At 55.6% G+C, this 24,495-nt stretch overlaps 1 protein-coding gene across 1 annotated transcript in view; it reads left to right on the top strand.

Moving 5' to 3' along the window:
- Positions 1 to 24,495, top strand: part of BMP7 (bone morphogenetic protein 7) — a 92,299-nt gene that overhangs the window by 28,794 nt on the left and 39,010 nt on the right. Inside the window, exon 2 of the mRNA XM_037812168.1 lies at positions 3,909 to 4,101. Within this exon, the coding sequence (XP_037668096.1) occupies positions 3,909 to 4,101 (193 nt within the window). The remainder of the gene's footprint in view (positions 1 to 3,908; positions 4,102 to 24,495) is intronic.

Below are 24,495 nucleotides of genomic sequence, written 5' to 3'. Positions count from 1 at the left end.
CTGGGGTGCAGGGATGGAGGCTGGGAGGGCACATGGGCCCTGGAGCTCACTGGGGTACAGAGGTGGAGGTTGGCATGTGGATGTGGGCCCTGGAGCTCACTGGGGTACAGGGGTGTAAGTTGGCATGTGGATGTGGGCCCTGGAGCCCAGTGGGTGCAGGGGCGGAGGTCAGCACGGTGACACGCTGGTGCTTGCTGGGTGCAGGGATGCTGTTCAGGAGCTGTTGCCATCTCCTGGGCACCAGACACCCTGGGGGTCCCCTCTTCTGGTTCCCTGGAGAACAGCTCAAGGAGGCTGGGTGTCTTCTCCAGATTGTGGCCATCTCCTTCCCAGAACAGACTTTCCATTCTTCCAGGGACAGTCTTAAAAATCTCTCTAGTTCAGTGCTCTAGGAAAACAGTTTGGCAGTATTGCTGGAGCTGAACAGAAGGAATTCCACTTACAGGGATCTCTCTCAACAGAAACACATACCTCTTAAACCAGAAGACACGTACTAGGATGTTCATACAGCATGAAGAGTCCTCAGATGGAAGCTTCCCAAATGTCCATCAACTGTTGAATGGATATGGGAATTGTGGTCTGTTTAAGTTCTGAATATAATATGGAATATTATACGATAATGAGGATGAATGAACATCCACAGCAGCATGGGTGAAATCAGTGAATTGCACAGACACAAAAGAATACGGACTGAGTTATCCCGTTAATCTCCTGTCCAAAAGCTGTGAAGTTGACCCATGATCTGAGAAGGCAGAGGAGGGGCAGGGGCAGAGGGGGCTGGGGCTGGTGACGGTTCTGGATCTGGGTGGAGGTTCTGGGAGTGGGTTCACTTTGGGACGATTCCCTGAGCTGCCCACGTGTGCTTTGAGCACGTTTCTGGCGTGGGCTTGAAGGCAGTAAAGAAGTTCTAACAAACCAGCAAAGTGAACTCCCCTTGCCGGGCCTGGAGGCTGCCTTCCAGCTGTCGCCGAGGCCACAGAGAAGATGCTGGTTTAAGAACTCGGGCTTTCGAGCATGACCTGGATTTGAACCCCAGCTCTTTGACCTTGGGCAGTCCACTTGACACATTCAGGTCTCGGGTGTGTCTCCTACCAACAAGGGCATTGTGCTCATCTCACAGAGCAGAATGTGCTAGAAAGATGACAGGGTTGACCCAGGCATGCCCACAGCTAGAGCCCGGGCCTTTTGCCTTGACCCTTCACCCTACCCTGGGGTCACCCCCCTGAAGCTCACTCGATTCCCATGGGGCCGCCTTTCCTAGAAGCTGCTGCAAAAGACTCCTTCCTCCCCACCTTCTCCATAAACAGAGACGGTGGCATTGTCGTCACCGTTCTTTCCATTCAGTTCAGCTTTTCCCATAGATACAGCTGGAAGAGGTGGGCTCCGTGTGGGCATAAACGGGGCACGGTGGGGGGAAAGTGTGCAGCAGGGGCGCTGTCATCCGAGAGGCATGGTGGAATGGTTCTGGAGAATTCTTTCCTCCAGCTGGCTCTCCACACGTGGCCCTGGGCTCTGAGGTCACCTTCCCAAGGTCGCTCCAAGGGCAGGGCCACTTCTGTGCTAGCCAGAGGCCCCCGGCCTCAAGGACTCCACAGCCCTCTCCTCCCAGTTGGGCATGGCCTCAGCCACCCTCGCCCCAGCGCCGTGGGGAATGATTCTCAAGGCTTAAAGCAGATTTTTTTAAATGGGGATCTCGAGGAGGGGTCTTTGGGCTGCCAGTGGGCGTGGGTCTCCTTCCCGAAATGCTGTGAATTAGGGTGATTTGCGCGGCAGCCCCAGCCCAGCCTGAGACCCTCTGGGCTCCCTACGCTGAACACTCTGCCCGTGTTCTCCTCTTCCGGCCAAACTCGTCCTGCTGGCTGTCCCTGTGTTGCTTTCCCACCTCCCCCCCCCCCCAGGCAAGAAGTGGAGAGGAGCTGTGTCCCCCAGGAAATGAAGGGGAGACCAAAGGTCCAGAGGGGGCACGGTCCTTGGGGACCCCAGACCCCTCTCAGAAACCCTGTTCTTGGGCTCACAGCCCTTGGGTGCTTGGCATCTGGGAAACAGGCACATCTTGGGGTGCTATTCCTGCCTTCATAGGGGAGGGGGGCTGAGGGTCTTGGCCCTGTTTTGTCCTGAAGTTATTTTCAACAGGCTCCCAGGCTTTGCTGTTCCCCTCTTTTCCTGATTTTAGTCTAAGACTGTGGTTGTCAACCTTGGCTGCTTACTAGAAACATCTGGGAGGTGCATTAAAAAAGTAGAGACCTGTGAGTGCCCTCATTGATCTGTTGATCCAGTTGGTTTGGGGGTGGGGTGAGAATGGTGGCCGGCTGGAGTCTGCTGAGCGTCTCTGTTTCAACTTGGGGTTCAGTGACCTCGTGCTGGTAGCTTGAAATCTGCCAAGGCAGGGAGAGTTTACACCATGGGAATCAGCAAAATTACAAATTAGGTCCCGCAGATCCGGTTATTGTCCCGGCCCGCGGGACGATCAACCGAGGCTCCAGCTCCTGCGAGGGAAGAATGGTATGGGACAAGAGACACGAAGAACGACAGCAAGACAAGTTTCTGATCAAGCTGCAAAACTTTATTGAAGAGGCAGGGTATATATACTCTAAGGTAGAGGGAGTGGCTAGTACGAACGGGTGGCGGCCTAGGATTGGTGGCTGCAAAGGCGGGTGGCGGTCTAGGATTGGCTGCTGCTGTTGCTAGGGCGGATGGCAGATGTAAGGCTAGCACAGCATTGGTGGCTTCTGTTGCTGGGGTAGAAGGCAGGTAGTAAAGCTAGCACTCTAGGCGCGAACGGCTGTCACTTCCGTAGAAGGCTGAGGGCAACTTAAGCCGCTATTGCATCAGCCCTAGCGGTCATGTTGCATATCTCCGGCATCGCTGAGGGTGGATTTTATACATGCTACCTTAATCGTCCCCAACAGGTTATTAAACATTTACTTGCCCATCACCAGATCAGGGTATTAGGATTTTTTTCTTAAAAACAAACAAATAAACAAAAAACAAGCTCTGGCCAGTTTTATCAAAGACAATTTTTATAATTTTCTTTCTTGTTCTAATGCTATCAGAATCACTGGATCAAGGATAGCCAGCGTGCACACTCTGTGGTATTTTCCCCACACTGTGCCCAATTCAACATTATCACTGGGGTCAAGGTGGATGCACGTTTTGGCCAACATGGCACGGGCACGGTGCCCGATGTCGGACTTGCTCTAGGCTGGGCAGTTTCCCGTTGCCTGATCAATTTCAGAGTCTGCTTGTAGCCCAGCCTTTTCCGCTTTTCCTAATAAGTTGGAGCCTAGAGTTGATCGACTCCAGGGACTTTTTTGTCTTCTCACTTCCTGCCTTCGGTGCAGGATGGCCCCAACCAAGAGCAGCGGCCTGGCTGTCCAGGGAGCAAGAAAAAGCAGGGCACCAGCGTTTCTGAAAAGTCCCCATGGGGATCCTCACATGAGGACCACTGGCCTGACGCACCCCCGCTGGCCTCGGTCGGGCTGGGTTTACCAACAATAGCTAACAGTTATCTAGCCCTACGCAGCTCCTGTTCATCGCTCAACTCTCACGGCAACCAGAAAGATGGTTATTGTCCCCATTTTGTGGATGAGGAAGTTGAGGCGCACGTGGGCCAGACAGCTAGTTAGTGCCTGTGCCTGAATTCACACCCAGGCCTGAGGTCCCAGGGACCCAAGTGTGTCCGAGCCCTGTGGTCAGCGCCCACCTTTCCCAGCAGGTTGGAAGCAGGGCTGTTGCCCCATTGCTTTCCAAGGTGGGGTCTGGGCTTGTGACCTCCCAGCGTGTCAGGGTTGGTAAAACAGGCACGTCTCTGCCTAGCTTTGCCAAGAGGCTTGGACGCTGAGCCGTGGGCGTGAAACCCGGTTACTAACGGGCCCTTGGTGCTGGTGTGTGTTTTCTCTCCCTTCCAGTGGAGCACGACAAAGAGTTCTTGCACCCGCGCTACCACCATCGGGAGTTCCGGTTCGATCTTTCCAAGATTCCGGAAGGGGAAGCCGTGACCGCGGCCGAGTTCCGGATCTTCAAGGACTACATCCGGGAACGCTTGGATAACGAGACGTTCCGGATCAGCGTTTACCAGGTGCTGCAGGAGCACTTGGGCAGGTGGGTGCTGCCGGCCACGGAGGGTGGGGCTGGGGTGGGCTGGGGGAGTCGTGGTGGCTTCCCCCAAGGGGCACCAACTGTGTGCCAGTCCCAGCCGACCCCCCCAGTACCCTTTGTAAATGAGGAGTGTGGTGAATGTCGCTGTGTCTTAAAACTATCACCGTCAGCGGGCCCTGTTAGAGCCAGCAGTGCGCTGGGCGAGCCTGGGGCTGGGTGACCCTTCTGGGTATTTGTTGACCTCCTGGGGCTGGCAGTGCACTCAGGGGTGCAGAGGGGAGTGGCATGGGGGAGAGGGAGAAGCATGTTTGGTGATCTCCCCCTCTCCCATTCATCACTCGAAACCTAGCGCACACTGTTAGCAACTAAAGCAAGTGGCCATTTGTAATAAAATGGCAGGGAATAAAGAGCCCCAAGCCAAGGATAAATGAGCAGGGAACTCGCAGCCTTCCAAGAGTCACCAGGTCTGGAATGCAAAGCTTGTGTTCAAAGACTTGACTTTCTAGAGACCCCTTAATTTCAAGCTTTTGTGAGAGGTAAGAAGGTGAAGGAAAGGGGCTGCGACATGGACCCGAGTCCGTTCTCCACTCCCGAGGTGGAAATGACCAGGTTTGCATCGTTCAGTGGCCGGGCTCTTAGACTCTCAGGCGGCTGAAGGTTTGCTGTCCCCCTGGCTGCCATCAGATGGCGAATGTTGGAGGAAAGCTGGTGCGGCTGCGTCCGCGTGGGGGGCGGTCCTCGTGTCTTCATCCGGAAAGGAGGCTTGTCCCCCCCGATGCGGCAGCCTGTGAAAGTGTAGGACCATTGGGGGTCGCCTTGAATGCTAAGGAAAGCAACCATTTCTGGAGTGACCTGATGTTTTGCATTCGTTTTCTCACTCGTATGCTCAGCAGCCCTCGGAATGGGGAGAATGATAGTGGCCTGGAAACAAAAAGTACGTCACTTGCCCACGGCCACCCAGAGAGAGATTGGCCAGGTTAGGACTTGAACCCGGGTCTGAGAATCCAGAGCCCGTGCTTACAAAACATACTCTTTAAAAATTTTTATTTTGATTAGGTAAGACAGGTTCATGGTATGCAATTCAAAAGATAGGAAAGTCACTACAGGGAAAACATTCATGCGTTGAACATACTTCCACAAATACATCTCCCCATGCACACTCTCTTGCACCTTGTTTTTATCGACTGCCAATAAATCCGATGTTTCTTCTGGATCGGTTGGCCTGGAGCGCCTCTGTTCTCCTCATCAGCATCCCTTCTTCCATGGCCTGGGCGCTCTGAGCTGTTTAACCAGCCTCCTGTGCACACATGTTGGGTTCCCCGTTCAGCGATTGCAGACAGAGCCGCAGTGAATAACCTTGCCAGCGTGTTGTTTCACACTTGCACGTATCTGTCTGGCGGATGAAGTTCTGGAAGTAAATGTGGGCTCAGAGAGCACAGGCCTTTGTAACTTTTTAGATTTTGCTGCGCTGCTCTCCTTGGAGGTTCTGTCCATTCTCACTCTCGCCAGCCCAGCGAGACGGCCTGTTTCCCCACTTGTTCACCCCACACACATGCTGTCAAACATTTTTGATCTTTGTCAATCTGATGGGAGACAAATGGTATCACCCTGTGGTTTAAATTTGCCTTTGTGAGCCCACACTCCCTTCAACAGCTCCCCTGCTAGAGGATGGCAGACGCCTCCTGGGGCAGATGCTACAGGAAAGGAACTCGGGCATGGCACAAGGAGGGGGTACAGCCAGAATTGGCACTTCCCCTGCAAACCTGACAAAAGGCACTTGAGTGCCTCCGCTAATCTGCAGGCTGCTTCCTCGTCCCCCGGTTATTCTCACAGCTGCACGATCATGATCACAAGATGAGCCACCGGCTTCATTCTCAGGAGCTGCAGATGTTTGCTGTGCACTTTGTCAAATCCCCAGGACTCTTGAACCAGACCATTGTTTTGACTCCTTTTTCTCTCATGCAGGCTGACTACCTGGGGCAAGGCAGGTACTCAGGGGCCACGCATCAGTAGCGCTCCATCAGCCCAGATGTGCACACCCTGAGCTCTGCTCACACGCTGGGCCTCCTGGCAGGCTCCCCAAACCTGCTTTGGAAACCTCCATCAAGAGGTTTCACCTCAGGAATGTGCCGCCCTGAGTCGGTCTTGGGCTGAGCAGAACTGGCAGGGGTGGCCGGGTTCACCTGTGTGGCTCCTTCTCCTTTGCGTCCTTGCCGTCCACCCTCCCTGGCTGACGTGGCCGGGTCCTCTGGGTGCATCTGAGCCTGAGCTCCTCTTGCTGGGTGCAGCAGTTGCTTCATAACTGTTGGGGTGCTCCTCCTGTGAGGGGCTCCTCTGTCTGTGTGTCCACAGGTGGTGCACACCTTTGCATTCCTAGTGGGCTTCATAGTGGGGAAGAGCCTGGAGGCAGGGCCATGGGCAAAATACATGGAGCCTGCCCTCGCGGATCTCTGAAACCATTTCCCTTACAGAGATGGTCGAGCGCCACGATTCACTCAGTGCTGCCGAGCACTGGTGAGCCAGGCTCTGTCCCCAGAACCAGGACGGCAGGAGCAAACAAGCTGACACCCCAAGAGCAGGGGCCTCATCCAAGATTTTGGTCACAGGGTTGGGGAGATGGGCAGCAAGTAGGTAAACAAATAGTCTAATTGCTCCGACAGGATCGGGTGAGGTGCAGAGGAGGGGGTGGTGCTTTAGATTGGATGGGCACAGATGGCCTTGAAGAGTCGGGGACGCTTGAATGACAAGAAGGAGCCAGCTGGGGGGAGGTGAGGGGAGTTGTGTCTCAGGGGGACCTGCAAGGGCCACAGTCTGAGGCGGGAGCGAACGTGGGACCCAGGAAGGACAGAAAGGCCGATGGTCCTGGCCGAGTGACTCGGTCCTTCCATGGAATGAAATGGTCCTTTGTGCAAGAGGTGCTTGTTGGGATTTCCCGCCCGGCTCCCAGCAGTTCCTTCTCTTTCTGTCTGTGTCCACCTGCTGACTTCAGGGGCCCCTTGCGCCATGGCTGCCTCCTGGACCCTTGGCCGGGCACTTGGTTGGAAGAGGGCTGGGGAGTTGGCATCACAGGTTGCCCACAATGCACAGCCCGGGCTGGGCCACAGCTAACTTCAGAGATGCCCATCCTAGCAGATACTGTGTGCTCTGCCCTGGGGACTCGGAGGGGATGAACCTGATGGACGTCCCTGTCTTCCGGGGCCTCGTGTTGCATCCTTTTCACAGATGAAAAAGTGTGGCTGCTGGAAAATACCAAGTAGGGCAGGGAGTGGAGAGTGAGAGAGGCAGTGGGAGGGGAGGAAGGGACGCTTTCTTGTGATTAATGAATTTTCTTCCTGCATCCGAGAGAAGAAGCAAGGCCCCTATTCTCTAGAAGGTGAAGGTTTTAAATTTTCTAAAAAATATTTTTTATTCTTTGTTTCTGGATGGATTGTTTTGTTTGTTTTTTTTATATTGAGAAGCAAGATGATGCCATGATGCTATTCCCAAGGTGGGATAACCTAATTCAACTATGTTACTTGAATCCCACCTCTACCACATGGGTTTGGAAAGTAGTAACTCCTCAGAGCCTCAGTTTCTTCAGCTATGAAATGGCAATAATAATTATAAACTCCCTCCTGGAGTGGTGATGAGGATGAAGGTGGTAAGGACTTGAAGCAGTGTCTGCACATAGTAGGTGCTCAATAAAGCTCGCTACAATCATCACCACCATTGTCATCTTCATCGTCAGAGCAGCGAGTGGAGAGAGGCCACCAGACGTAAATGGGGAGCTCCAGGTTTGGGCTGCGTCACTGCCTGCCCCGTCTGCGCTGACTGGACTGGAGCCCTTAGTTTTTCAGTTCCCTGATGGGGCCAGGCCTGGGCTTAAAAAGTGCCCCTGGCTTCGAGGGGCTCACCTGGGCGGAGGTGGAGCTCTTGCTGGCATTTCCCCAACCAGAGCCTGGGCCTGTGCCCAGCTGGGGGCCCCTCCTACAGCTCCGGGCAGGGGCCTGAGCCCCTCAAGGAGTGGCTGGTGTTCGTCGGGCCGCACCACCCCACCACCCGGAGCCAGACCATCTGCCTCTCCCTGAGCCTCTGCTGAGCCCCAGGAAGGCCCTGGGGGTGCCGGGAGTCAGCCAGCTTTGGGGCGGCCTCCATGTCTCTCCCTGTGTGGGAATCGCTTTCCATGGAGTCCTCTTGATCTCTTGGATTCCAGATTAAATTCCGATAATGAGCCAACTGGAGGCCTTTCCTGGCCGGCTTCTGGGCCCTGCTTGACCGCACCGCCCCAGACAGCTGCGAAGCCATGCAGGGGGCCTCCGCCGGCGGCCTGGGGAGCATGTGGGGGCTTAGAGCAGGTCGGGGTGCTGGTCTTGGCTCTCAGGGGCCCTTCTGCGGGAGTGGGGAGCCCCAGGCATTGGAGGCTTATCCTCACCTTCCAAAGCTTAGGCCGGTGCAGGGACCAGTTGGGTCCCAGCATCCAGGAGCCAGATTCCCTTCTGACCCTGTTGGCTCAAACTTTGCTCCCAGCTGAGGGTGGGGGTGTCTGGGCAGGGGTCACTCCCATCACCCTGTTTTATTCTTTAAACTGGCAGTGGGCGTTTCCATCCTTAATCTCCCTCTCCCCAGCCCCCAGCGTGCCCCAGCTTGCTTCCCCCTTGTTCTTCTTTATGCCTTTGAGAACCAGCTTCTGAGACCACCCCCCGGCCCCTCATGCCAACCTGGAGCCAGCACTGCAGCTGGGAGTCCAGAGGACAGCCGGGCCCGCCAGCCCTGAGGGTGTGGCAGGACCACCTTCCCACGGAGACAGCTCCCGCCAAGGGCAAGATGTTGTTGGCAGCCGTAAGAAAAATGTTCCCTGGTCCATCTCAGGGACGTGGGCCACCGGGAGGGTGAGCTCAGAACGATCTCCAGAGCCAGGATTCGGGCCAGCCGCAGCCTGAGTCACTCGGAGAAGAGGGAGCTCCCCGGCTTGTCCCCACCCTGTGTGATGGATGGCGGAGGAGGCTGGGGCTCTGCTGGCCCGCTCCCTGCAGCTGAGGGCAGCCCTCCAGGAGGGTAGGAGGGGACGAGGAAACCTCCCTCATCCCTGGGCAGGGCAGCACTCTGTTCCTCCCTGGAGTTCCCCACAGCTCCCTGCTGTTGAGGGTCTCCCCCCCCAGCTCCACCCATCCCTTGGGAGCACCCAGTCCTGTCCGCAGAGCTTACCTCCCGTCAGCATCCTGGCCTCATTCCTTCCGAGCTCAGCTCAGCACTTCCCAGCCTGCCTCTGCACCCCAGTGCCCTGGGACCCGTGAAAATGCAGGTTCCCATTCAGCAGGGGGTGGGGCCTGGGTGTCTGCATTTCTGACAAGCTCCCAGGGGATCCCTTATGATTTCAGCCCATGGGAAAGTGTTGGAAAGGTGCATGGGTGCTGGTGGTGGGGGCTCTTGCTAGAGGGAGGGCAGTCCCGCCACCACCCCTCCCCCAGGGCAGCCAGGGTGCTGGGTCTCGGTGCCCTTCCTGCTCCTCTCCTGGGGACTGGGGGTGGCGGTGGGCTCATTCTCTAAAGGTCACGGACTTGGCTTATTGGGCACGTCTTTGGGCCACAGGCCGTGGCCCTTCTCCAGAACACAGCTCCGTCCTGGGTGGGGGCTTTTTGTTACCTGACGGTTTACCACGTGTCTGGCGCCTTCCTTGGGCACGGTGGAGACGACATCACGAAGACTCGGCATCCCCATTTTGCAGGCGTAGAAATGGCACAGTAACTCGCCCGAGTCTCCCAGCTGGAAAGTGGCAGTGTTGAGGCTCCGAGTCACGGCTCTTAGATTCCAGAGCTCAGACTCACCCCCAGCACTGCAGCGCATCTCGGTGGCACGGAATTCCTCACCTGGGCTCAAGTTGAATTTCAGAGTCCAAATGCACGGCTCTCAGCCCTGGCTGCAGTCAGAATCTCCTGTGGAGCTTTGAACCAGCGGTGCCCAGGCTGTGCCCCAGGTGTAAGGCCTCGGGTCATCAGTACTTTTTAAAGACACCAGGTGAAGCCAGGTGCAAACAGGTGGGTGAAGATAGCGTCCCCTCTTTCATTTTCTGGCGGACCTGTGTGCCCGCAGAGTGACAGGAAGAGACGTCTTCTAGTGCGGGCACCCATGTCCTCCTTCGGTTTGACTTCACAGAGAAGATGGCTTTTCTTCCCACAGGACTGAACCCAAAGCGCAGTTCAGATCCTGACGGCCAGTCTCAATGGCTCAAAAAAGGAGCTGGCTGAGGGTGGAGATCCCTTTAGACTCTGGCTCTGGAGGCTTCTGGAAGCTTCTGGAGACTTCTTGCTGTTCCTGAAGGCCCACATGCCTGGTGCCATGTCTCCTAGCTTCTACCCCTCCCCACTACACCTCAGCTCCAGGGCATGAGCTCGGATTTTGCACTGTCTTCGTAGAATTTCCAGGTTCAGCTCCCCCAGTAGCCTTTTCAGAGGGTGAGGAGGGGTGGTTGGCTGTCAGGGACGTCCCAGAAGGTCAGAGGAGAACTGCCAGGGAGCGGTCTCGATCCGGCACGTCGTGGCACTTTCCCTTGCAGCTCTGCAATCTAGCCCCACTTCAAATTCCAGCTCAGAACTCCTTGAGTGCAAGTGGGGGGGCCTCACCTTTCTTGCTGTCCCTTGTCCACTCACGTGTCAGCAGCAGTCACGCTGGGAAAGACCCACTCAGCTCTCTGCGTCTGGCAGAGATGGCCAGTTGCCATGTCCTATCTGTTAGTGCCGTGGAAACGCAGTTGGGGCCGGCCGGGGCCTGGGCCAAGTGGGGCGCTGGCTTCCTGTGTGGGGTCTCAGCAGCCAGGCTGCTGGGCGGCTGTCATGGCTCTTTTGGTCTCGGCGGCTTTTATTTTCTTCCATGGCAGCCCAAGCCCGGCTTCGTAGGAGAGGATGGTTCGCAGCTGAGGCATCAGTAGTAACAGATCCCGCTGGTCGAGAGCTGGTGACGGGTCGGGCCTGCATTGGGCCGGTCACGCGTCCACTCTCTCATCCCTCTCAGAACCTCCGAAGTCTGTCTTCCACTTTGTGGACGAGCCACTGAGGCACGGGTGGGACAACGGCCCTCCCGCGACCTCCCTCTTTAACGGACAGAAGTGGAGCTCGACCCAGGCGATGACATCCTGGATGCCCAGGTCGCCCCCAGAGTTCTGCCGTGACGGGACCCTGTATGGCCTGGGCAGAGTGGGCTTTCTTAACCACGAAGGAGAAGACCCCGGCTGTGTCCTGCTCCTCAAGGCTTCGAACGAGGCTGGATGAGCCGCATCGCCACCTCTGTCCCCTCCTTGTCCTTGTCCACTCGGAGGGGGTAGGGCTCCTGCCCCCCTGCTGGGACTGAGCAGGGTGGGGGAATGCCGACAAGTGCAGGTGTGGGTTCCCCCGGGGGAGCATGCTGGGGCTGGGAGGCCTTTCCTGGTGAGGAGGATGAAGCAGAGAGTAAATGTGATGCCGCCCGGGAGCACTGACGAGGCCTCCGCATGGATTTAGCGTCCACGACCCAGAAGGTCCAGGCACGGCGGTCAGGCCAGCTACGCTCGCGGACGCGCCCTTGAGGAGCGGGCTGCCCCCTCACCCTCACCTGGTGGGCCAGCGTCGTACAAACGCAAGGTGTCGTCTGCAGAGGCTGAGCCAGGGCTCTGGGACGAGCGGGCTGCCTTCCGAAAGGTGGTCACGTTAAACCTGACTGCGCTGGGCTCCTTCGCTGTGCATTGGACTCGTCTAGTGCTTTCCATGTCGACACCCCCTCCCCAAGAGGCACCGTTCCCCACCCTAGTTTACAGACCAGGAAACTGAGGCACAATACAGGCTGGGGAGTAAAGGAGAAGAGGCGCACACGTCTCCCCAGTAATGAGGGTGCCAGTCATACGGTCCACATGAGGAAACTGAGGCAGAGAAGACAAGCGCCCTGCCCAGCTTGTCCCAGGACTGTGTGGACTGAGGAGGGAGACGGAGAGACGCCTGGATTTGCTTCTCATTCCACCACCTGGAAGCTGTGTGACCTTGGGCACATCACATACCCTCTCTGAGCCTCACCTGGCTTCCCATGAAGACAGAATGGGAGCTGCATGGGTTGTGCGGTGGTGAGGCTGTCACGGGTGCTCCACGAGGGCAGGGGCTGGTCTGTTTTGCCCTTGTCATGTCCTACAGTCTGGTGCCTTGGGGCACTCAGTATAATACATGTATCATGTGAATCCCTTTGGGATGTGGGCTTCCGGAATTCCCAGACCACAGCCGACTCTTGTGCTAAGAGGTCCCCAGTACCTAACCTGGTGCCTCCGTGAGCAGGTGCTTGACAGACGCCCATTGGGGGAGTGAGTGTCGGCCAAGGAAATCTCGTCCCTGCCTCTCACACTCCCAGCCTCTGCAGCCTTGGGCTTGCCTGACACAGCAAACTTTCCAAAGTGTCTCATGTAGAGATTTGAAACCCAGCCATGGCTTGTTTGCAACTTTTCTTCAGCATCTGAGCTCAATTTCCAAAACGTGAAAATTGCCCGTAATTATAATACTTTTCTATCCTGCTCAAGTTTCCCCATGATGATTATAATTGTATGATTTAGAGCTGGTGTGCCAGTGGGTACCTATAGGTAGCTCGGCCCTCGTGCGCATATAGGGGAAACATCAGCCTGTGTGTCGTGGACGCCGGGTTCCTTATGCTGCAGTGAATTTCGGGAGAAGGCTCTGGTGTTGGAGGCCATCTGTATAATTTGATCCGGCACTTAAATTCCAAAAGCATTTCAAACTTGGACCTCTCCTCGCCTATAGGAGGCTAGTTTTCCAAATGTATTAACATCTGTGTTTCATATCAAGGCCTGTAATTGCTTTAGCCTTTTTGGCAGGAGACAAAGAGAATTAATATTTTTCAATTTGGTCATACGTGGTCATCTGTAGCTGGAAGAGAAATGCCTGCTCAGATACTAATTCAGAAGATGAAGAATGCAGGCTGTGCTGGTTGGAATGCATTATGTCCTCCAAAACGCCGTTATCTTTGATGTAATCTTGCGTGGGCGGATGTGTCAGTGTTGATTAGATTGTAATTCTTTGAGTGTTTCCATGGAGATGCGCCCCACCCAACTGTGGGTGATGAATCTGATTGGATAATTTCCATGGAGGCGTGGCCCTGCCCTTTCAGTGTGGGCCTTGATTAGTTTACTGGAGCACTGTGTAAGCTCAGACAGAAGGAGCAAGCTTGCTACAGCCAAGAGGGACACTTGGAAGAATACACAGGAGCTGAGAGAGTAGCTGCAGATGAGAGACAGTTTGAAGACGGCCATTGAAAGCAGACTCTTGCTCCGGAGAGCTAAGAGAATATAAATGCCCCAAGAGCAACTGAGAGTGATATTTTGAAGAGGAGCTGTGGCCTAGAGAGGAATGTCCTCGGAGAAAGCCATTTTGAAACCAGAACTTTGGAGCAGATGCCAGCCACGTGCCTTCCCAGCTAAGAGAGGTTTTCCGGACACCATTGGCCATCCTCCATTGAAGGTACCCAATTGTTGATGTGTTACCTTGGACACTTTATGGCCTTAAGACTGTAACTGTGTAACCAAATAAACCCCTTTTTATAAAAGCCAATCCATTTCTGGTGTTTTGCATTCTGGCAGCATTAGCAAACTAGAACACAGGCTTGGCAGGAAGGTGATGTTTCGAAGGGGTTAACTGTGGTGAATGACGTCCTTCGTTAGTTCAAATTCTGGGCTGAAGGTGGCACCTGGGTGACAGTCTGAGGTCCTTTCAAACACTGGTTCTTCCTTTGCTTATTGCCGCTCCCTGTCAGGGCCGTTTTCTTGTTCTTCCTTGACAGTGCTCATGGCTTTCTTTCTTGCCACCCCACGATTGGAGGACAGAGAGCTAACACTGGCCTGCACCCCACTCCGGGATGCAAGGCAAGCATCGCTAATGGGTCACAGTGCACCTTGCTGCAGAGCTGGACTTGCCCCACTGGGTGGGGCAGCCACTGCGACATGTCCCGGTGAAACCCACTGGCACCAGCCTCAGACTGGCTCCCCCAAGCAGAGCCGGAGAGGATTCTGTTGCGTGTGCAAAGGCTCCCGGGAGTGGCCCCTGGGAGCTGGAGAGGGAGGGGGCAGGTGACAGGGCCGAGCCCCTGGAGGAAGACTTTGGCTCACGGCTCCAGCTGGGGGTCAAGGGGCTGGAGTGCTTGACCTGCACACCTGGCGGGCATCGTCCAGGGCCTCAGTGCTCTTGACACTTGGGGCCAGGTGGTCCCCTGTTTGCCCCGGTGGAGGGGTTCACCCTCAGGAAACCTCACTCTAGGTAGAGCGGGTTCTGGCCGTCTGCAGGCAGCTACCAAGAGAGCTCAGGCGCTGGTGCCTGGGGGTGAGAGCCCACTGCAGCCTGTGCAGGCCGTGGGTCCTGAGCAGCTGTGCTTCTGACAAGCTCCCAGGAGTGCCGGCACTGCTGGCCCCTGGCCACATTTGGAGCGCGAAGTGCCACTCCCTGTGTCTTCTTCTGCCTTCTCGGTCACCTTCTCACAACCATCCAGCCCGACGGGGCACCCCTGGCTCCAGCCGTGGACCTGCTCTCTTGCCTGCTGCTGTCCCCACGAGCTGGGACAGAAGGGTCCAGACGGGCTATGGTCAGAACCACCTGGGGGCAAGTTTAAAAGAAAAATACAGATCCCCACGCCTGACCTCCAGCTGGAAATATGTTTTATTATCCATTTAAAAACCAAGCTCCCAGGACTGTGACTTGTAGGGTCCAAGGCTGAATGCACATGTGGAGCCCCTTATTAAAAAACTAAGAATTTCAAGAGTGTGGCAACAGAGCCTCACACCACGTGTAGTCACATGGGAGGCCAGTGTGACCGCAGCTCCCTCGGTTAGACAGCGGTTGGCGTGTGGGCACACTGGAGCCTCTCATCTGTAACTCAGAACTCCAGCCTTTTAATCCAGGGACCCCCCATTCTACGGTCCATCTCTAGCCTCCTTTCCAGCTGTCTCCTCCACACACATAGACACCCCCCCCCCACACACAGACACACAATCACCCATTCTGAGGCACGCGCAATCCCACAGACACACTTAGACACACTCATAGTGACACTCTCAGATATGTTCTCACACACACACACACTCAATTACACACACAGACACTTAGACACAATAGTCACACAGATACACACAGGCACACACTTACACACAGACCACTCAAACATATACACAATCACATACACACACAGACACATACCCTCACACACACAGTCACACAAGAGACACAGTTGATCACACAGAGACACACACTCAGACATACTCAAAAGTGACACACTCTCAGGTACACATACACACAGACACAGTTACAGACACACTCAACCACACACAGACACACAATCACACACACTGTCACAGAGACACACACACTCACTCACAGACACACACACTTGCCCTTTGGTGTGGCCAGCTTGGTGTTTGCACAGCCCCTTCCCCTGCGGATACCTTGTTTTCTGGCCTTCGCTTTTCTTTACCCTATTTCCTGCTTCCGCAGACCCCTCTCCTTAGTTTAACCACCCAGCAACCGGTTTTTGTAAATATACTTTTTATTAATAGATTTTATTGTTTTAGAAAAGTTTTAGATTTACAGGAAAATTGATCAGAGTTCCTACATTACACCCCCACCCCGCTGCGCCCCCAGCCTTGTCTGTCATCAGTGTCTTATGTTGTCAGGGCACCTCTCGGATCCGTGCCTTGCGCAGGTGCGTGGCTGCTGACTGCAGTGCGTCGTTCATTCGGGCGGCCTCAGTACTTCTAACGTCCTTCTCTGCCCCAGGGCCCCACATCGCATCGGTTGCCTGGGCTCCTCGGGCAGCTCTTGCCCTGGAGGCTCTCGGACTTTCTCGGTTCTCGATGATCTTCACAGTGAACCTGCTTCTGACGGAAAGTTCACACGCAGCCCTGCCTTCGCGCATGCGTGGCCTGTCTCAGCTGCTGTCTTGGCGTCAACCTCACGTCCCGTCCTCAGCCCTGGCCGCGGCCTCTGGTGACCGTGCGCGGCCCGTGGTGGGAACCACCATCTCCTCGGCTGGGGCACCGGGAGCCCTCGGGCCTCCCACCCCCCTGCCCTTGGGGGCCTGGCACAGAGCAAGTGCCGTCACTTCTTTTATGCAAACAAATGCAAAACCCTTTTAAGAGAGAGGATTTTGATTTTTCTTGACACCTCCTCAGCCTATTAGGGACTCTAAAGATGTTACTTCGAGTCAAAAAGCAGCTTGCTTTTTGCCCCCACTGCTGTGGGGCTCGGGCTTTGGGTTCACCGCTTTGCCCTGCGGTGGGGCCGGGGGCCTGCGGAGAGTGGAGGACGGTGCGTGGAGTAGGGTAGGAGTCGGGTTTGCAGGAGGGGCTCCCAGGGCCGGGCACCCCCTGAGGAACCTGCAGTTGTCCAAGGACGGGAAGTAGGGCTTCCCCCTGGAAAGCCTTTCCGCCGGAGCCTTGTTATGTGCGGGGGCTCTAGAAGAATCTGTGAGACCCCACGGCTTGGTTGCGGGGGATGAGAGGGATCCCCTGGCTCCCCTGTCACTGCTGGCTTTCAAGTCCCCTCTTCCTGCGGGCACGGCCCCCACGGGTCCAGTTGCCCCCCCCGCCCCACCTTGGGCCGGCCCCTGCCAGCCCTCCAGAGGCAGCTTCCCCTGCAGCCGGGGTCTGGATTCCTGGGGCGGGTGACCACTGCTGCTATGTCACCTGGCCTGCTGAGAGGCCCCCAGAGGTCCGGCCCCTCCCCAGAGAGTTGGCCTTGGGCGGGGTCCCCGGCTTGGGGTGGTGGCGAGTGCTCAGGGGACGTGGCCCGAGGGCATTCGCTGACCCTAGGAGGGGGCACAGCCCTCCAGGGAGGTGGACGGGAGGTGGTGGACAGGTGCCCCAGCGCCCTCACCCCTTGAGCAGGACTCCACTGGGGCATCCTGTGAGGCTCCCAGAGCCCCCAGTGCCCACAGCGCGTCCTGTCACGGACGACATCCTGACATCCTGGTTTGGCTTCTCCCATCCCTGCCATGCCCCCTAAAGTGGTTCCTGGGATCAGGGCTCAACTAAACTGCTTGACTCAGGGTCAGCTTCTGGGGGCCCTGAAATGTGACATAAGGTTCCTGCCTCTTTTTTGGGAAAATCTTGAATTTGGTCATCGGGTTGCTTGTTCCCGTCTGCGGGCTCCACTGTTTAGTTCATTTCCCTCCTCCATTGTCTGCCTGCTTCACTTAACTTTTCCGTTTCTGGGTTTGGAATCTTAAACAACCAGTGGTTCTTTTAAAAAAAACAAAAAGTAGGAAAGATGACCCAGCATGTAAACTGTGTTTGTGTTGGTTTGTTTATTCCTTGCGTGTGCGTGCAAGATGCTGCATCTGCCTCTTTCTATTTTGGTCTGGAGCTGGCGGCTGGCAGAAGTGGGGCACCCGGGGGGAGTCTCGAAGGCAGGGCTCCCGGGCGTGGCCACCCCCCGCCCACCTCCTCTCTGCCGCACGCGGGCACCTTGCCCATCGGCGCGGGAGTCTTCCCAGAAGCTTCACCGGGCTGCCCCCAGGGCCCGGCTCTTCTGGGGGGACCCCCACCAGTCTCCACGTTTCGCCGCAAATACGTCTGCAAGTGCTGTCGTCACCAGCGTATCTCGTCTCTCCTTATTGGGTTTCTGTGTGGCTTGAGCTTAGAGCGAATGGGATGACGGGGCCTCTAGTTTTCTGGAAATTCTGGGGCCCAAACCTGCAAGGGTAAACAAGGGCTGGGGCCCAAAGTAAATTTGAGACTTGCTTCCTTCCCCTGCCCTGCCGTCGGTGTCCTTCTGGTTTCTCCTGACACTTAGGGGCAAAGGGGTTGGCCCTGGTGAAGGGCGGGGGTCAGAAAATGGAGGCGGTGAGCCAGAAGCCCGAACAAACTGGCCATTTCCATTTGGGGCCTGGTTTGGGGTAGTTTGACCACCCCCAATCACTTAGCCTGGGCCTGTAGCAGGTGGGGGTACCTGGGGCAGAAGTTCTCCCCTCAACAGTGTGTGTGGGCAGGCAGCCTGGTGCCCTGTGACCTGAGTGAGCCCCCAGTGGGACACGGCGGGTGGGGGAGCGAATGGGTGGGCTGTGCCCCCAGGGACAGGGAGGCAAACCCATTTCTGGAGGTACTTGAGTCCTTTGCAAAAGAAACCACTATTACTATTTTAATGATAGAAACTACAGAAAGTGAAGCTGGAAAGCCTTCTTGGCAGGTGAGAATCCATGGAAGATACTAGTACATTCACGCTGCACATATCTGAGACCTACTATGCACTGTGCTGCTTGCCAGGTGCTTGGGCTGCTGCAGTGGGAGCAAAATAGGCCAGTGTCTCGCCAACCAGGAGCTCAAAGTCCGGTGGGGAGAGAGGAGCTGACAGAGATTCATATGAACAAACGTGAACTCCAGCCTGAGCGTTCAAAGGAGGCCGTAGGCTTCGGGGGTGTGAGGAGGCTTTGCCCCATCAGGTGGTGGGGGGCAGGGGAGGCTCCCTGGGGGGCCTGCAAGGGAGCCGAGAGCTAGAGGATGAGCAGGTGTGAAGGGGGCCAAAGGAGGAGGAAGAGTGTTCCAGGCAGTGGGAACAGAGTGTGCAAAGTACAGAGTACAGAGATGCGCCTGAAAGACAGAGGCTGGGGCGAGAAAGGCATCGGGGAGGCAGTGGGCAGAGCACTGGCCAGACACCACCGGTGCCCAGGACGGTCCCAGCCAGTCTAGAATTATTACCAGTGCCTCCCTTCTTTTCCCAAAGTTGCCCTTTTGGCTCTCTTATTAGGGAACATATTAGGAGATTTTGGCTTCTTATCCTAAGAGGTAAGGAAGGGTTTAGGGCAGGGTTGCTACCTGTTCAGCTTTACATTCTGCAAGTCCTCACAGGCTGCTGGGGAGGGGGCTTGGGGGGGAAGGTGGGCGGGGGTCACCTGAGGTTCTGCCAGGTGGCCGCTCACCCTCCGCCACTGGAACATCGCAGCCTTGTGCCGGCAGCTCCGGGCCGGCTTCCTGGGCCCCCTGTGCACAGAGCTGACCTTCTCTGAGCCTCCTTCTCTGTGCCTGTGGAAGGGGGCAGTGGCACCGACCTCCCAGGTGTGGTGGGGATTTGGTGAGTCTCTCAGGGCCAGGCCCATTCTCAGGTTGTGGCATCTCGAATTGAGGTCAGTGCGAACTCCTTGCTTCGGGGCCAGGGGCAGCTTACATGCAGCAGTGGAGGAATCATGGTGACCTGGAGCATCAGCTCATTGAATCCATCCTCACAGCAAACCTCATTGTTTATCTTATCCCCTTCTTACAAATTGCCCGAAGGAGGTCGACTTGTCCGGCCGTTGCTTAGCTTGGCTGTTGGGACCTGAGTCCAACTGCCCTCTAACCCATAGCCTTGTCTCATAATGTCTACACCCCTGGACACCCAAAAAGTGGCTCAAGGACCACCCTGGGGATTTCATCACAAGGACGATCCTGGGCTCCACCCAGACTTCCTGAGCGTCCTCTGCTGGTGGGCAGATCTGAGAGGGGAGAATCTTCTGTTTTCACTAGGGACCCCCTCCCTGACCCCACTCCCCCCCCAATTCTCATGTACACATCAGTTTGAGAGCCTCTTTGCCATGCTCTATTGCTGCAGTAGCCACGTCTTTGCAGCAGGACTTGTCAGAACCTTTAAAGAGCAAATTGGCATTATAAAACCTCCAAGCAGCTGGGTATCACAGAGCTTTTTGTTTCGACCATCCCACCTACCTCTCCTGGATCTCCCATGAATGGGTCGGAGCTTTCCAGCTCTTCATAGACTCCAGACCCTTAGTCTTTCAGACGAGGAAACTGAGGCTCAGACTTGCCCTTGACCTCGGTAGCACGGTACTCCCGGTCCGGAGAGGCATGCCCAGGTGGGCTTCCTCGGCTGTTGGCCACCCCTTCCAGGAGAGACAGCCAGCCCCGGAGTGGGGTGGGGGGTGGCACCCACGCCCTCTGTGGCGGGAGAATGTCGTGCTTACTTATGTATTTTTCCACCTGTCTGCAAATAACTTAATTTTAGTCTTCCTGAATATGTCGCCTTAAAAAAAAGTGTTTTTAAAAAGCCTCAGCTCTCGCTGACTTCAGGGAGGGTGGGGGCTGTTTGGGTGACTGGGTAGGAGAATCAGGCTTTCCTAGAAGCTCAAGGCGGGGGAACCCATGACCTGGACCAGTTTCCTCCTAGGCCTGGGGAGCGCCGGGGCCTTGGGCGGGGCCCAGACTTCCTCCTGGGGCTCCTGGGAGCTTCTTCCTGGGCGTCCCCTGCCCTGCAGGCTGCAGTTGGCAACGCGGGTCTGCGCACGCCCACCTCGCCGCTCTGCTCTCCGGCCTGACTCATCTCTAGCAGGGACAGGCAGGCCGTTGTCCCTCCATTGCATCATGGTAGCCTGGGGAAGCTCTTCTTTCTCTCTCTCTTCCCCACTCTTCTGGGGAATGTTCTCACAGCTCGGGAGCAGTTCACAACATGCAGGGCTTTAAAATGTCCAGCCGTGCCCTTTTCTATGGAGCTGGGAGGTGAGGGGGAGGGTTGAGAAGGGATGGGCAGGGGGAGAGACTGGAGGGCACGGCCAGTGTTGAGCCATATTTCCCCCACCCCGTGGCTTAAAAACTCCGGGCTTCCCGGTTCCTGCGCCGTCGGTTTCTGTCTCCTCACCAGCCTCTCTCCTCATGCTTTGCAGCTTCTGTTCCCTCTGCTGGCAATGCCCTTCCCTGCCCTGGTGGCTGGATTTGCCATTTGGCTTTCGGGACTCCCCCTTCTGACCCCTCTCGTGAGACACTTTCTGAGGGATGTTGTCCCTGAATAACCCCACCCCAAAGTCTAGTCCTTTCCCCAAAAACTCTTAACTCCCCCTCACACCTCTTGATCCAGTTTTACCTCCACCCGCCTGCGCCATGCCCTCAAGGCCGCAGGGTCGGGTGCAGGGCACCTGGGGCACAGTGGGTGATCCTGTGCGGATTTCAGGATGACAGTGTTTGTTTCCACGGGCTGCTGTGACAAACCACCACTGGGTCCCTCACAGCAGCACAAACCTGCTGTCTTTCGTCTCCACGCGTCTGAAGCCTGAAATGGGTATCCCGGGGCTGAAGTCAAGCTGCCCGCAGGTTTGCTCCCTCCCTGGGGCTCCAGGGGGGAATCCATTTCTCTGCCTTTTCCAGCTTTGAGCCCCCACATTCCCAGCTCAGGTTTCCACCCCGTTCTGAGCTCCACTTCCCTCGTCTGCCTCTGACCTCTCGCCTTGCACTTGGGGGGACCCTTGTGGTTACAGGGGCTGTGGGGGTAACCCGGGATCACCTCCCCATCCCAGGGCCTGAGTGTCACATCTGCGAAGGAGAGGTGACCTGTTCACAGTCTCCAGGGATTGGGATGAGGACAGCTTTGAGGGGCCAGTGTCCTGCTGCCCCAGAAACTGAGGGCCATTCCCTTTCTTTGATGGGGGGCTGCTGTGGCCCTGGCCAGACCCCCTCTCTCCCCCCAGGAAGGGTTCCCGGCTGAGGGGCTCAGGTAGGAGGGGCAGCCTGGTGTGCTCCGTGTAACTCCCCACTTGTGACTGGGACCCCTTCTTAACTTCTCTGCACCCTGTTGCCTCATCTATGAGGTGGGGGGCTGTGACTGCACCCACCTTACCGGGGAGGGAAGGGATAGGTGAGAGTCGGTCAAGCGCTTGGCACACAGTAGGTGTCCAGGGCGGGGGCTGGGTGCTGGTGGGGGTGCATAGGTCTTGGATGAGTCCGAACGTGGCCTCCAGGACCCCCGGCCATGTCTGAGGAGACCTGGGGGCATTAGGCCGTGCCTCGGGCTATGATGAAGAAAGCGTTTTCCATCACACCACCCTAGATGAAGGGCCAGAACTGGGTTCCAGTTCCCTTTCAGCTGTCCTCTGGACAGGGCTTCATTCTCTGGTCCTTCCAGCTGCAAATTAAAAGGGCTGGAGCAGATCTCCAAGGTCCCGTTTGGCTCTTGAGGCCTTCGCTACCAGGAACCCGCTGGCCTGAGGTCACTGGGAAACCTCTTTCCTGGAGCCTGGCAGGGGGGAAGAAACGTGAAATTGGGGAATTGGAGCCCTGAGGCAGAGAAACCCTCAGGCTTCCAAACTCGGCTCCGTTTTGCAGCGGGGCCAGTTCCAGGGCCGTGTTCCCTGCAGCTTGGTCTGTGCAAACCGTCATCTTCTCTGAGGCCCCCCGGCCAGCGGGTTGGGTTCAGCTCCTGGGAGTGGATCGTGAGTGAAGGCACCGGAGAATCAGGCTCGAAATAGTCTCCAAGTAGCTAGAGTTTAAAAAAAAAAAATACAGGCCTCTCCCCCTCCCACGTTTGAGATTTTAAAAATACCGGTTTTTCCATTGTGGTCGAACTTTCCAGAGGAAGGTGGGCTGGGAGGCCCTGGGAACACACTGGCTGTGCAGCGTTCTGCCTCTTCCTCTCCTGACTGGATTTGAGCCAGTTTGCAGGGGTGTCCCTGGGAAGGGGGGCCATGGGCCGGCAGCCACACTCTGCCCCCAGATGCTGCTCCGCGGAGCTGGGGTCACCACTGGTTCACCCCTTTCAGAGTGCAAGGCTCCGGGGTTTCGAGAGGAGAGAAGCCAACCGGCTGCGTCTTGCTGCTGACCGGAAGCAGCACAGGACGGTGGGAGAAAGGTCCAGTTGTCATCAAAAGACCTGTGACTTGCACCCCAGCTCAGCTGCCTGTCTGGGGTGTGGGGGAGTGGGCAAAGCTGTCCTCACCCATACAAGGGGGTGAGAACTGGGCCAGACACCCCACCTCGGTCAGTTCTGCAGAATATGCTGACCCCGTGTGGATCTATCTGTTACCAGAGATAGAATGTGCTTGTTAAATTGATGCCATATTGGTGTGCATATGTTGGAATGTAAAAGAGAGCAAATATTTCAGAGTAATTTTTGCTGAAACTCTGGAGTATGTGCAGATAGACTTTTCAAGTACAGGTGTGTGAACCTTTAAGAAGATAATTAGCATATTAATGCTCCTTTCTGTATTTCAGGCTTATATTGACCGAATCCACTTCTGAAAAAATAGCTTTTTTGAGATAGAATTCATATGCCATACAACTCACCCTTTCAAGTGTACAATTCAGTGGTTTTTAGTATATTCAGAATCATGCAGCCATCGCCATTATCTAATTCCAGAACATTTTCATCACCCCTAAAGGAAACCCCGTAGCCATTAGCAGTGACTCCCTATTTCTCTCCAATCACAGCCCCAGGCAACCACTGATCTACTTTCTGTTTATATGAACTTGCCTTTTCTGGGCATTTCCTATAAATGGAATTATGCAACATGTGGTCTTTTGTATTTGGCTTCTTTAACTTAGCATGATGTTTTGAGGTTCGTCCACGTTGTAGCATGTATCAGTACTTTGTTCCTTTTTATGGCCAAATAATATTCAATTGCATGCATATACCACATTGTGTTTATCCATTCATCAGTTGATGGATATATGGGTTGTTTCCACTTTTTGGCTATGACGAATAATCTGCTATGAATGTTCCTTTTTGAGATTTCGTGTGGGCATATATTTGTATTTCTCTTGGGTGGTGGAATTGCTGGGCCATTTGGTTACTCTGTGCTTTACCTTTTGAGGAAATGCCAGACTGTTTTCCAAAGTGGCTGAGTCATTTTGCATTCCCCCGATTTCCCTGATGGCTAATGACGCTGAGCATCTTCCCATGTCTCCCTGGCCATGTGTGTATCATCTTTGGAGCCATGGTCTGTTCAAATCAGCCTTATGCAGTTTAGGAATAAGTAGCATATAGCTTGATAATATGGGCTGGCAATTTGTCCTCTTCCATTTTCTTGACCAGCTTCTATAAGAGGGAATTGTCTGCTGATAATTCAGTAAATGGCAGTATAAAGCCACCTGGAGGTGGTGTGGGAAAGCCTTTTATTCCTATTTCAATTTTTTAATGCATATTGGACAACTCAACTTTTCTCTTTCTGTTTGCACCAATGGTGCCATTTTGTAGTTTCTCAGAAATTTACGTACAGGTGTCGATGGATGTGGCCTCTGAAATGGCCAGGCGGTGCTCTCTTGCCTTGGACATGCACAGTCTTTTCCCCGTCCTTTTCTGTGGGCAGTGAGCAGTTTGCAGATTTCCTCTTATGAATGATGTGACTGCTGTTTGGGGTGTCTGTCTCCGCGCAGCAAACCACTCACAACGTGGTGGCTTAAGACAACAGCCGTTTGATGGCTCGGCACTTTGGGCAGGGATTGGCCGGTGGTTCTTCTGTTCCTCGCAGCGTTGGCTGCGTAAACTCACGAGCTGGGGGCTTGGCTGGGGCTGCTGCACCCAAGGCGGCAGCTCGTCTGGGGACAGGCTTGGTTGTTGTCTCTCCCTCGCAGACCCGCATCCTCCAGGGCCTCAAACCCTCCCTCCCCACCATGGTGGCCATATTTGCAGATGATCTAAGACAAGTGTAAACGTCCTT

The sequence above is a fragment of the Choloepus didactylus genome, chromosome 19 (genome assembly GCF_015220235.1).
Source record: "Choloepus didactylus isolate mChoDid1 chromosome 19, mChoDid1.pri, whole genome shotgun sequence".
Lineage (NCBI taxonomy): Eukaryota > Metazoa > Chordata > Mammalia > Pilosa > Megalonychidae > Choloepus > Choloepus didactylus.
This window is presented reverse-complemented; position numbering and strand designations above follow the sequence as displayed.